The sequence below is a fragment of the Camelina sativa genome, chromosome 7 (assembly GCF_030686135.1).
Source record: "Camelina sativa cultivar CO46 ecotype springtype chromosome 7, ASM3068613v1".
In the NCBI taxonomy this organism is placed as follows: Eukaryota; Viridiplantae; Streptophyta; class Magnoliopsida; order Brassicales; family Brassicaceae; genus Camelina; species Camelina sativa.
Window position 1 is genome coordinate 31,640,195 of NC_141886.1, and position 11,726 is coordinate 31,651,920.

Consider the following 11,726-nt stretch of genomic DNA (forward strand, 5'->3'; position numbering starts at 1 on the left):
GCATGTATGTATTTTAGTTTCGGGTATTATTGTGTCTTGTCTTCTAAGTTCTAATTGTTTTCGCCAAAGTCCGTCCGTTTGTTGTCCAGCAAGCTTATTATGCTTTCGAGTCTAATGGTGTCGTAGTGGGTTAGATTAGCTCATCTATGTTTTACGCAAGCAAGCCTTCTTGACCTTCGCATCAGTAACAAACAATTGTACTGATGTAGTGACATGGTAACCGTAACAACAGGATAAAGTGGCAAGTTTGCAAAAAAACGAATCCGCAAAGAAATACCCCATGGATTAGTTACCCCACCCAAAGACTATCAACTTAATTCTTCTAATCAAAACTTTAAATCCAAAACCAAGTATCTCACGGAGGAGAATTGTGCAGAGAGAGCCATACATCACATCACATCACATCCTCTATATTCTTACTCTCTGTTCCATTTCCTAAACCTTTAGAATTGAACATTTGAGTGGCGGCCACCTGAGCTGCTAAGTCATGTTCCCCTAATCTCCGGAGTCCCTTGCTCAGAACCTCCGCTACGTACTCGTCCGCCTCCCACGATCCAGACCCCCACCCGCTCTCTCTCATCATGGCGTATATCCTCACCGCCGATTCCCTCCTCTCAGCTCCCACGACCGCCCTAATCAACTTGGCGAGTGCCTTGTCGCTTTGGTAACCGCCCTCAATTCCCTCTATTTCGCCGATGATACGGTCTATCTCTTCCAACTCCCTGATCCTCGTGAGAGCGTTGACGACGTCGGCGTAGAGAACGAGGTCGACGGGTGGATACTCAGAACGGATAGTGGAGAGAACGTGGACAGCGAGGGTGCAGTGGTCCTGGCGGAGAAGCTCACGGAGGACGGAGAGGAGGTCAGATTTTAGGAGACGCCTGAGAGGAGGGAGGCTAAGGGAGAGGGAGCCGGTGCGCTGGGCTCGCTTTAGGGACTGTATCGATTGGATGGCTTCGGAGCTCAGGATCCGACCTTTGAGAAGAGGTCCGCGGTTGTCCCGGGGGCCGCATCGGATCCAAGCCAGCCTACTCCTAGGAACGACGCTGCTAGTGCTAAGGCTTAGGCTAAGACTTGGTGGTCGAGGCAGGCTGAGAGAAAGCGCCATCCACCCACTCCTTTCCAATCTACTCCTCCCCTTAGCGAGCTATGAGTGATCCTCTTTCACTGAGCAAGCCCATATAAATTACATGAGGCCCATACTAATTATTAATATTTTTACTAAAGGCCAATAACATGTACAATAACCCTTATCAGTTAAAACGATTAATGCTGCTAATTTGATTGTTTTGTCTGAAAGAGCGAGAGAGTAGATTGGAACACATACATAATAAATAGGAATTATATAATATATCGTGAAGGTTCGATGAATGAAAATACTGAAGAAAAAAAGTAGACATGAATCATATCAAATTAGGAGAAGATGATAGATAGACCACAAATTTGACTAAGACGAAATGAAACAAGAAGTAGCTATGATGGGCAGCAGAAAAAGGAAAGCATGAAAGGAAGGCAGGGCGGAGGCCGAGGGAGAGGCGGAGAGAGGCGACATGGATGGAGGCATGGAAGCAGTGCCGGCGTGATCATGGTCATGATGATGGTGGTGGATATGCATGACTTCGACTATGAGACGCTGGCCGCTGGTGCAGTGGTCGTTGGAGCCGCTGATGAAGTAGAAGAGACCAGGACGATCAAGGTCGAATGTGCTGTTCCCATTGTCAAAGGCAGTAATGGGATCGCTGCTGTTGCAGTGGTAGAACCCCCATTTGTCCACCTCCATCACCGAGTCCTTGTCGTACACAAACGCTGCATATGCATAAATAGAGAGGAGTCGAGTCGTTGATTAGAAACAAAACGATTGAATTTGAGAGATCAGAATAAATGAAATGACAAGAAGGTGGAACTGGAAGTAGGTAGCTATATATCTCACAGAGTGAATCACCGATGTGGAAGCGGTTGCTGCTCGCCCAGCGGCTATAAACCGCTGTATCATTCGGGAGTGGGACGCTCCAACCGAAATCGTCTCCAACCTTGAAAACCCTAGGACCATCCGCCGCCATGCCCACCGACAACACCACAACACAAATGCACAGCATTATTAGATTAGTACAAGTCGTCGACCGTGGAGATCTCATCATCATATCTTTTATCAAAAAACAAAAAAAACAACAGTCAATAGTAGTATGTTTGACTTTTGAGAGGAATGAACTCTTTAGCTGCTTTGCTTTGAGTGTTTGATGAGGGTCCGCTTTATTTATATAAAAGAAGAGGAGCGAAGTGGCGGTTGAGGTCCCTCCCCCACTCACAAAGTCGCGCGAGTCGTGGATGTGAAGTAACGGTTTCTTTATTTCCTTCGTGCAGGTCATGGTGGTCCCCCCACATTAATGACGTGGACCAATTAGCTTCTCCTTAACGATATTCTCTCAAAACGCTGCGTTTCGACTCTCTCCCACAGAGCACTGCTGTGCCTATCTTCGCTTGCCATCGCGAATCGCGATGATGAATTGAATTGAGTGGTTGACCAAAAAAAAAAAAAGAATTGAATTGAGTGATACTAATGGCGGCGGCGAAGCATACATCGACGGACTTGTTCAATCTGAAACCCAACATCTGGAAGAAGAAGAAGCAGCCTGATCGGGGATCGGTTTCTTACTGTCAGGGCAGCTCTGGTGATCGGAAAAGGAGCTTCCGATTCTCCTCTTCGACGTCATGGACACCATCGTCCGTGACCCATTTTACCACGACGTTCCGCCCTTCTTCGGGTGAAATCTCAATTCCTCTTTTCTTTCTTAATTCCATTTCGATTTCTCTAATTCCTGATCCCAAAAAAAAAAAAAAACTGTCTTTTTTATCTTCAGAATGCCGATGAAGGAACTTCTAGAGTGCAAGCACCCGATGGCTTGGATCGAATTTGAAAAGGGTTTGATTGATGAGGTTACAATCATCTCCCACTCTTTCTTTCTTTATGACGATTCATCTCCCATATCCTTCTTTCTTTTGACTTTTTTTTTTCCGGGTTTGGTTTAGGAGGAGCTTGCAAGAAACTTCTTTATAGATGGGAGACACTTTGATTTGGAAGGTGATGAGTGAGATTGATATTTTGATTTAGATAAGATTGGGTTTCCTTTTTGCTTTGGTGGTACCTATTAGATTCTTCTTGCCATCCGTTTTTCAGGGATTAAGGATTGCATGAGGTCAGGATACTCCTACTTAGATGGCATGCAAGAGCTTCTTCAGAATCTGGCAGCTCACAACTTCGAGATTCATGCTTTCACCAACTATCCCATCTGGTACAACATGATCGAAGACAAGTTAAAGCTTTCAGACTACTTATCATGGACCTTTTGTTCCTGTAATGCTGGTAACAACACACTTCTTTTCTCTTTGCCTTATACTACTTACTGTTTGTTCACATCAAAATACAACTCCCTTTTTTTTTTATCTTCTTCCAGGTAAGAGAAAGCCTGATCCAGAGTTTTATCTCGAGGTTGTGCGACATCTCGGAGTTGAACCTTGCCACTGTATCTTCATCGATGACAGGTTAGCTGGATATTGTATTGTTTGTATGTAACCTCTGTTTGTCGTCGTCTGTGGTTATCTAGAGAAACCCTTTTTTTTATCCGAGGGAGTGTCTTACACGCAGGCCAGCCAACGTCAAGTGTGCGATTGAGATAGGGATGGGTGGATTATGTTTTGAGAATGCAGTTTCGCTCGCTAAGGATCTCACACATCTAGGGATCAACGTCTCTGTATCCTGAATATGATTCCATGTAAAATTGTAATCTTTTATTGCATAAGCAGCTTATTATATATGACTTCAGAGAAATATAAACTCAAAAGAAAAAGAAAAAAATACATTGTTTTGGGATGCAAGTTGAGAGAGAGAGTCTTTGTTGGATTATATAAAGCAACAAGAATAGAGAGAGTGAGTCCATGAGACTAAGTAGTAGCGGAGAGCAGTATGACAGTAAAAAAGGAAGAGGATGCGAGGAAGGTGAAGGAGAGGAAGACTAAGAGGAGGGAGAGGGCGACGTGATTGCAGAAAGAAGAAAGGGTCTTGCAGAAGTCAGGGAGAGGGGTGTGCCTGATACCGGTTTTGTTGAGGTTGGTAACTCCAGAACCGGCTGATGCAGCGCTCATCATCAAATAACCAAAGAGCTGCGCGCGCACACACACACACACGGTAAATCTATGGGTTATATACTATACACACAATCCGAAGAAAAGCGAGTGGGGAAGGGAAGACGAGGGACCTGATCGGAGGTGAAGCAAAGCCAAGCTTGGAAGCGAGAGGGTATGATGGGAGATCCGGTAAGGAGCCTGTAAACACCGAAACAGAGCTGGAACAGGGAGTAGAGCATGGTCGCTGTGCATGCCCCAACCACATACCTTCACACCAAACGAGATGAATGAATTAGCACTACTTGCTATAATATATCATCTCAAATTTTAAAAAGACGGGCACACAATAATGTCATGTTGTATTGTTCTTGTTGTTGTTTGGTTCACGAATGTATGTGCTTTTGTTCACCGGAATTTCTGTCATCTGAACACACACGTTTTGTTGTTTTGCTGCTTTCTGTTTATTATTAGTATTATACTATTATATATGCATTCAGATTTGGGAAGTCAAGGTAAAGAACAATCTTCTTGGCAGTCTATCCCTAAATAATGTTCGTAAAAAGAAGAAGAAGAAGAAGAAGACTGACTGGTAGGAGGGAGAGAAAGACCAGTTGGATGAAAGAGTGAGCTTGAAGCCGTAGATGTCTACCACTCCCTCCTCAGCTGCGGTCAGCATCACAGCCATGGCCGCGGCTGAGGCAGCCAAGCAGCCTCCCCTGAGAGCCAACTGTACTACCTCCTTAATTCTCCTCGTCCTCCTCTTCGCCACCACCTCTTCCCCATCTCCATTTCTACTCATTCGGACCCTTTCTACTTTTTGTTTTCTTTTCTTTTTTTTTTTTTTTTTTTTTTTTTTTTTTATAAAACTCACACACAAACTGACTCCTTCATTCTTTCTACCACAACAAACAAGTACTCCCTTTTTCTCATCCACCATTTCCGTGTTGCAATGCTTCTTCTCTCATTCAACTTATCTACTCTCTATTTGTATTTGGGATTTGTACATCTTACATGAGTCAGGTACAATTAGCGTGCCTCACGTTCTCAACTAATTATTAAGACGCAACCAAATTTGAATGCGCTATGTATTTACTTCTCATATATTTTTTGACTTCGACACGACGACATCGATATATACGTGTGTATGTGGACGATAGGTTAGCACTTACTTATGGGATTTTTGAGATGGTTAGTGTTATTTATAACGTAGGGTGCCACAACAACTGAGATAAGAGAAATTTGAGCAGTCGCAAACTTAATTACATCCGGAATTTACCAGAAACAGAATTATCGTAATCCCACTGAAAAAAAAAAAGGAAACCAAGGGGAGACAGCCAAGGAAAAGTTGACACGTACCGTAAGAACTTGGCACAATCATAATAATAAGATCCGTCCGGATCAGGCACGATTGGTTTAATATAGTTATGAACAGCCCAGTCCGGGTGTGAAGTCTGATGATGAGTTCACCTAAATAACTTAGAGAGATTTGAATTTCCCTACACTGTTTAGATGTCTATTTTGGGGACCGATGTATTATTTCCCCATCGGAACTATCATATCTTGCCATTTCCCTATCGATATTTGATATCTTAACAGTTTTCATTCGGACTTATATGTTCGGTCTATATCCCCCGAATCCATACTTCTCTACTTATTTTCCCATCGAACTGGGTTTACACGGTTTTAGTACAAAACCCGATAGAAACCCATGTTAAACCGGTGTGAAACCAATTTAGAACTTGGATAACACATACAACCCGACCCGACTTTTTCTTCTTCTATTTTAAAACGAAAACCCCCAAATTGGCAAATAAGAACCCTAAAATTCGAAATTGAAAAAGAAAACTCTCTCTATTTCTCTCAAAATCATGAACAATATCTCTGGATCTTCGAGCTGTTCAACAAATGTCCGCGAAAGAGGAAGAGTTGTTGGTGTACCTAAGAGATGTTGGTGTGGAGAAGTAATTGTGGCCAAAACTTCCAAATTCGACCATAACCCAAATCGACGATACCTTCGGTGTGTGTATGCAGCTGGAAATAAGGTAATGACAATCACATTTATGGTGTAGCTTATTATTATCTCGGTTCTAAACGATAACCAAATCAATTGTCTATGGTCTAGATTATGAATGACAATCACGTTTTTAAATGGGTCGATGAGGCTTTGTTGGATGAGGTGGATTCAATGAAAGAGTTCATATCAAAGACAATGAAGGTTGAGAAGAAGATGCAAATGGAGCTTGAGAAGAAGATGGTAATGGAGCTTGAGAAAGAGATATTTGAGAGGATTGAAGATGTAAAAGCTGAATTCAAATCAAGGATGAATATGATGATAATTGTTTTAGTATTTGGTTGTATGATCATCTTTGGTCTAGTTAAGCTAATATGATGACATTGTAAGTTGTTAAGGTTCAATGTTAAGCTAATATGATGACATCTTTGGTTTTTTATGAGACAAAATAATTCAAAAGAAGAGATGTTAGAATTGTTCAAAAGAGACCATACAAATTTGTTCAAAAGAGTAGAATATCAAGGCTTAATAATAAGGTTCAAAAGACACATAGACCATAATAAGGCAGAACAACATATGATCTGAAAGAGGCCATAATACCAAAAAAAAAAAAAAAAACACTTTGCCTTGTGCTAATCCTCCACAATCATCCATCAATTACTTCTCTTGAGTAAGACAACCTTGAGTAGATTCCACTTGAGTTCCACCCTACAAATTTAATCAAATATCAGAATCAATTGAGTGAAACAAAGAACAACCATCACATTAGAAAGTATAACTAACATGTGTTGTATTCTTCTTATTCTTCTTCTGGTGGTACCTACAATTATGATCAGCTGCACCACATATCTCACAATGCATGATTCTCTTCTTTTATTTTAGTTTCTTCTTGGTAGGTGACTCATGAAGACCTTTCTTCCTCTTCTTGTCTACCTTTTCATCATCCAGCCTTGGTGGTGGATGCACACTTTCACCTCCAGTGCAAGGCCAATAACGTGGACCTCTTTGTGGAACAATCCCCTCCGTGTAATTTTCCTTCCACTTAAAAGTTTGGAACCATTCACACACGTACTCTTTAGCTTCCAATGTCTTCTTGAGTATCAGTCCATAAGCATGTTCGTAGGGGATTCCACATATCTGAAACTTCATGCAGGTACAAGTCCTTTCATTCAAATTGACTCTGTGTTTGTCATATCCCAGGTAAACTTCATAAGCTCCATTTGTGATGGGATGTACAAAGCACAGAGAAGCTGCCTTATGCTCTTCAGCCAAGAAACGTTTCACATATGGAGTGCATATCCCTGACAAATACATGAATACACATTAAACTTTAGAATTCAATACAAAATGAATGAAAGATAGAAGAAGTGTAATGTTACTAACCTTCGTGTGAATGAGAAAGTGCAGACCGCTTAGCAATCCGAACCATTGCAAGCCTTCGAACAGCCTCCAACATGGACACAAATGGCTTCTCTCTTGCCTTGTTAATTGTACTGTTGAAGGACTCGATAGAGTTGTTTTCAACATCCTCACAATAGCTACCAATCTTGTGGAAGGCCCTACACCATGGCTTTGGTTTAGTCTTCATACACTTTACTATCGTATGCATGGATCCTCTCCAAGCTCTCTTCATAATCTTTGCTATTGTAGCACCAAGCTAGATCCCAGAGGAGTTTCTTCAGTCGCTTCTTATTTGGATGATTCTTCTTTAGGTTATCATAAATGTGTCTAACACATTTTCGATGCTCAATCTTTGGTAACTCTAACTCAACAGCCTTAATCAACCCCTGAAACAAAGAAAATATGATGTCGATCAAACACCATAATCAAAGAAAACAAAGAAAACTGACCCAAATTATATGGAAACACATTAAACATATCAAATATTATATATTTTGTCGATCAGAAACCATAATGTAACCATCCCCATTACCTAACTCCAAGTCAATCTTCAACCGATTCACAAACCATGACCAATTATCTGTGTTCTCAACTTGAACAACACACCAAGCTATTGGATAGATAGCATTGTCAGCATCTCTTCCTAAAGCAACCAACAACTGTCCCTTGATCTTTTCTTTCAAAAAGCAACCATCAACTCCTACTAGTGGTCTGCAGGATTTTTTCCATGTTCTTCTAAGAACATCAAAGCAGACATAGAATCGCTTAAAGACATCCTGTCCAGCATCATTCTTCACCGTATCAATCTCCACAACAGAACCTTGATTTGCTTCCAATATCTCAGCCCCATAGTCTCTGAGCCGTTCAAACTGAGTGTCATATTCAAGCGCTATCCATCCCAAAGCCTTTCTCCTAGCAGCTTGACACTGACCCCTAGTAACTGATATCTTCCACTTCTCCATTATGGTCTGCTCCATCTTCAAAGACATGTAATATTCTGGTTATTCTCTTATCTTATCAACAAACAACCTAGCTATCACTGGGGTCTTATACATCTCACACTCTCCATTAGGTACACAAATATGCTTGTTCGTGTACAGGGTAATCATCCACATCGACTCATTGTGAAGAGATGCAGCATATACCTTCCACATACATTTCCCCTTAGCACCAATACACTTAAAACCGATTCTATCTCTATCGTACCTGTACTGCTTCAGGTTACAACCGCTTACCAGCGCATAGTCGAGAACACACTCCTTAAAAGCGATTCCATTGTAGAAGCTTTACCCTTTGAACATTGAACCGTCACCACGAACGATGGGTGTCCCCTTTCTCGCAGCACCACTACGAACATGTTCCTCAGCCTCATCGTCACTCTCTGGGTACACGTTGTGACGAATCGATTCCTCCGCATCCGTGAAATCTGTCGCAATGTGGTTGATATGAAATTCATCTCAATCCTCAGCTTCTGCATCGAAATCAAATCCAAGAGGCAGATTAATAGGCGGATTGGTAAAGGGAATTAACGCCATCGCAACCGGCAAGAGAGAAGAAACGAGAAGAAGAAATGTGAAAAAAAATCTAGGGTTCGTCGAGGCTCGAGAGAGAAAAGGGGAAAAAATTGATTTGGGTATTTTTTGATTTTTAGGTTTAGTTAGGTTAGGTTTAATTATGTAATCGGGTTGTAATTCGGTTTAATTTGGTTTAATTTGGGTTAATTTGGTTAATAAGGTCCGATTGTTGGGTTTGTTTGAACAGTAAACCATAAAAACCAAAACGATGGGAAAATAGGCGGATAAGTTAAAGTTCGATGGGAAAATAAGTAGAGAAGTATGGATTCGGGGGGATATAGACCGAACATATAAGTATGAAGAAAAACTGATAAGATATCAAAGATCGATGGGGAAATGGCAAGATATGATAATTCCAATGGGAAAATAGTAAGTCGTCCCTATTTTGGCATCTATTGCTTTTCATTTATATACACTATACAGAAAATGTATTTGGTCCCGTGGCCTTTGTGTTTGAAATAAACGAAAACACACATATATATGTATATATATATGAATTAATTAATTATAAGTTACAATTGACCAGGATCAGGAAAAAATCAGCTTTATTAATTAGGGTAGTATATATGAGTCTTTAGATATTAGCTTGCTATAGGGGCTAAATTATACATTAAGATATTAGACAAATTAATTAAGGTCCCTGGTGATCGCCGGAATACAGCTTGAAGTACGGGAAATAGCAGGCTTATTCTGAAGAGTGGGTTTATGGCTAATAGTCTGACCCCTCGTGCTTCTCCGGAGCATGTCTTTCATGGCATCAGCTTGGTAGAGGGCAGGATATTCCCTTCCGAGCTTGTTGAACCTGAGGCAGGCGCTCATGTGCTCCTTCAAGGCCCCTTCAAGGCCATTCTCATCCCTTTTCTCCCTCTCCTCCTTCACCGCCTCTGAGCAGAGACCGCATATCCACTTCCCAAAGAACTTCTCCCTCACACTCTCTATGTACTCCATTGTGCACTCCTCCCTCATCCCGCAGCATTTGCATTTTGCCTTCTCCACCTCCACTATCGTCCCGAGTCCTTTCTCTTCTTCTCTGTGGAAATCCAACGATATGTCTGACAGGGTCCTATGCAGTGACCCTTTCGCTAGCTTTGGTGGTGGCGGCGGCTTCACTAAGCTTCCGCTCACGCTCTTCCTTCTCCCGTTTGGTGCCATCTAATCTTCTAATATTTCTGTTATTTAGAGCATCTGCTCTAAGTTTTGGTATTTATAAGCGGTGCGGTCAGGTTAATATATTCATGTGTGTGTGGTTCAGCATTGCCATCACACGTACGTGCTCATGCAATAGCGACCTCTTTATTTACTTTTTCTCAACAGCACTAATTAATGAAGCCACCAATTCACGTGCTACAGTGCAACTGGCAACTAGCCTTTTCTAGTTAAAGTATACTATGCATACATATATAGCTCTCTATATTGAGTTCATATATGGGATCTTAATAGGGATAAACACATTATTAATTTACGTTTTTTTTTTTCTGTCACTGATCTCAACTAGACTTGGTAGCTATAGCAAATCCCATGGACGAAACAATAGATACACAATACATTTGGTACCCTGACATTCTAAATTATGAAGAAAATCAGATAAGCTAGTGCAAGTACACCATATGTGGTATTTGAGCCAAAAGTGAAGACACAAAGTTGCAAACAATTAAGTAACAGAAGCAAGCGCTCACGAATTGTGTGGAGGTAAGTAAAAGGAACTATATGGATCCCCAAGACAGTGATCGGTCACGTGTGTGTGAGTTTTGTTAAACCACACATAAAAGAGAAGAACAACATGGACTTGAGGAAGACCACTCATAATGAAGTTAAGTAGTTAACAGTTGAAACTTGTAAATATTATCAATCCCAACAACAATAATAGAAAGAAAAGAAAAAAGATACGGGTTGTTTTCAACTCACTTTTTGCGGTACCTTGGAAAGTGGGAGGATGTTCACGTGCATACATATCTTGTATATTATACGTAATTAATTCCACAGAAGTCTATATTTTCTATTATTTGGCATGTTTGTTTCATCGATGCAGGCGGCTGCGGCTGCGGCAACGGCAGTGGTAAACACAATATTTTTAATCGTCACATCTAATCAACGTTTAAAATATGAAAATGTGTTTGCCGCAGCATCACGCCGCAGATACTTGCGGCAACCAAACGAACAACAATAGCTGCGGCTGCTGCAACCGCATGTATTTACGGCGATGAAAGGAACATGTTAATTGTTCTTTACATTGCATGCGTTATCAATTATAGATACACATATAGTAAAATACGTAGAGTTAAAAAAACTGCATACATTAATATACATACATACAACCAGGTCTCACTCTCGCATTCGATAAGGAATTGCAAAACACCATCTCAGCAAAAAAACACTTTGAATGATTTAAATTAAGGATTTGCTGTTCTTTTTTTCCTTTGGGATATAAATAGGGATAAACACTTGAGTGACACTCAAGAAATCGTTTAAAAATCTTGATTTTATTTTGTTTTTGTTGAGTTTACATGATCTAGGTTGAACTTTTTTGGTAAAATCTAAACATTTCATTTTAAAATGATATACATCCCTATATGGGAAAATAATAATCCGCCCATGCATATATATAGACGTTAGGCTTT

General features: G+C 40.9%; 5 protein-coding genes and 1 non-coding gene across 6 annotated transcripts; 1 reads left to right on the forward strand and 5 right to left on the reverse strand.

Moving 5' to 3' along the window:
- Positions 1 to 149: 149 nt before the first annotated feature.
- On the reverse strand, positions 150 to 1,108 carry LOC104703464 (protein THYLAKOID ASSEMBLY 8, chloroplastic). The gene has a single exon (XR_015561439.1). It is a non-coding gene; the product is annotated as a protein THYLAKOID ASSEMBLY 8, chloroplastic (transcript).
- Positions 1,109 to 1,328: 220 nt separating this feature from the next.
- On the reverse strand, positions 1,329 to 2,486 carry LOC104703465 (early nodulin-like protein 7). The gene is made up of 2 exons (XM_010419489.3): positions 1,931 to 2,486; positions 1,329 to 1,806 (listed from the first exon to the last, which is right to left on the reverse strand). Exons 1-2 carry the CDS (start codon positions 2,364 to 2,366, stop codon positions 1,448 to 1,450), a joined length of 795 nt encoding a protein of 264 aa, XP_010417791.2. The 5' UTR covers positions 2,367 to 2,486; the 3' UTR covers positions 1,329 to 1,447.
- LOC104703467 (flavin mononucleotide hydrolase 1, chloroplatic) lies at positions 2,441 to 3,873 on the forward strand. Its single transcript, XM_087457549.1, has 6 exons — positions 2,441 to 2,762; positions 2,859 to 2,934; positions 3,028 to 3,079; positions 3,176 to 3,361; positions 3,453 to 3,540; positions 3,644 to 3,873. Exons 1-6 carry the CDS (start codon positions 2,710 to 2,712, stop codon positions 3,756 to 3,758), a joined length of 570 nt encoding a protein of 189 aa, XP_087313675.1. The 5' UTR covers positions 2,441 to 2,709; the 3' UTR covers positions 3,759 to 3,873.
- On the reverse strand, positions 3,765 to 5,094 carry LOC104703468 (CASP-like protein ARALYDRAFT_316979). Its single transcript, XM_010419490.3, has 3 exons — positions 4,710 to 5,094; positions 4,254 to 4,389; positions 3,765 to 4,158 (listed from the first exon to the last, which is right to left on the reverse strand). The coding sequence occupies exons 1-3, from the start codon at positions 5,057 to 5,059 to the stop codon at positions 3,940 to 3,942; spliced, it is 705 nt and encodes a 234-aa protein (XP_010417792.2). The 5' UTR covers positions 5,060 to 5,094; the 3' UTR covers positions 3,765 to 3,939.
- A 1,912-nt stretch (positions 5,095 to 7,006) lies between these two features.
- On the reverse strand, positions 7,007 to 8,511 carry LOC147941919 (uncharacterized). The gene is made up of 4 exons (XM_087458688.1): positions 8,044 to 8,511; positions 7,724 to 7,920; positions 7,517 to 7,626; positions 7,007 to 7,434 (listed from the first exon to the last, which is right to left on the reverse strand). The coding sequence occupies exons 1-4, from the start codon at positions 8,509 to 8,511 to the stop codon at positions 7,007 to 7,009; spliced, it is 1,203 nt and encodes a 400-aa protein (XP_087314814.1).
- Positions 8,512 to 9,634: 1,123 nt separating this feature from the next.
- On the reverse strand, positions 9,635 to 10,334 carry LOC104703469 (uncharacterized). Its single transcript, XM_010419493.3, has one exon. It carries the CDS (start codon positions 10,258 to 10,260, stop codon positions 9,736 to 9,738), a length of 525 nt encoding a protein of 174 aa, XP_010417795.1. The 5' UTR covers positions 10,261 to 10,334; the 3' UTR covers positions 9,635 to 9,735.
- Between the last annotated feature and the right edge of the window lie 1,392 nt (positions 10,335 to 11,726).

Coding starts and splice junctions, on each gene's coding strand:
- LOC104703465 (XM_010419489.3), bottom strand. CDS start 2,366: ATGACCTGCACGAAGGAAATAAAGAAACCGTTACTTCACATCCACGAC. Junction 1,807..1,930: donor CCACATCGGTGATTCACTCT/GTGAGATATATA, acceptor ATGCATATGCAG/CGTTTGTGTACGACAAGGAC.
- LOC104703467 (XM_087457549.1), top strand. CDS start 2,710: ATGGACACCATCGTCCGTGACCCATTTTACCACGACGTTCCGCCCTTC. Junction 2,763..2,858: donor GACGTTCCGCCCTTCTTCGG/GTGAAATCTCAA, acceptor TTTTATCTTCAG/AATGCCGATGAAGGAACTTC. Junction 3,362..3,452: donor CTTTTGTTCCTGTAATGCTG/GTAACAACACAC, acceptor ATCTTCTTCCAG/GTAAGAGAAAGCCTGATCCA.
- LOC104703468 (XM_010419490.3), bottom strand. CDS start 5,059: ATGGTGGATGAGAAAAAGGGAGTACTTGTTTGTTGTGGTAGAAAGAAT. Junction 4,390..4,709: donor TCTTTCTCTCCCTCCTACCA/GTCAGTCTTCTT, acceptor TTTGGTGTGAAG/GTATGTGGTTGGGGCATGCA. Junction 4,159..4,253: donor TTTGCTTCACCTCCGATCAG/GTCCCTCGTCTT, acceptor GTGCGCGCGCAG/CTCTTTGGTTATTTGATGAT.
- LOC147941919 (XM_087458688.1), bottom strand. CDS start 8,511: ATGGAGCAGACCATAATGGAGAAGTGGAAGATATCAGTTACTAGGGGT. Junction 7,627..7,723: donor CATGCATACGATAGTAAAGT/GTATGAAGACTA, acceptor GTCCTTCAACAG/TACAATTAACAAGGCAAGAG. Junction 7,435..7,516: donor ACTTTCTCATTCACACGAAG/GTTAGTAACATT, acceptor TGTATTTGTCAG/GGATATGCACTCCATATGTG.
- LOC104703469 (XM_010419493.3), bottom strand. CDS start 10,260: ATGGCACCAAACGGGAGAAGGAAGAGCGTGAGCGGAAGCTTAGTGAAG.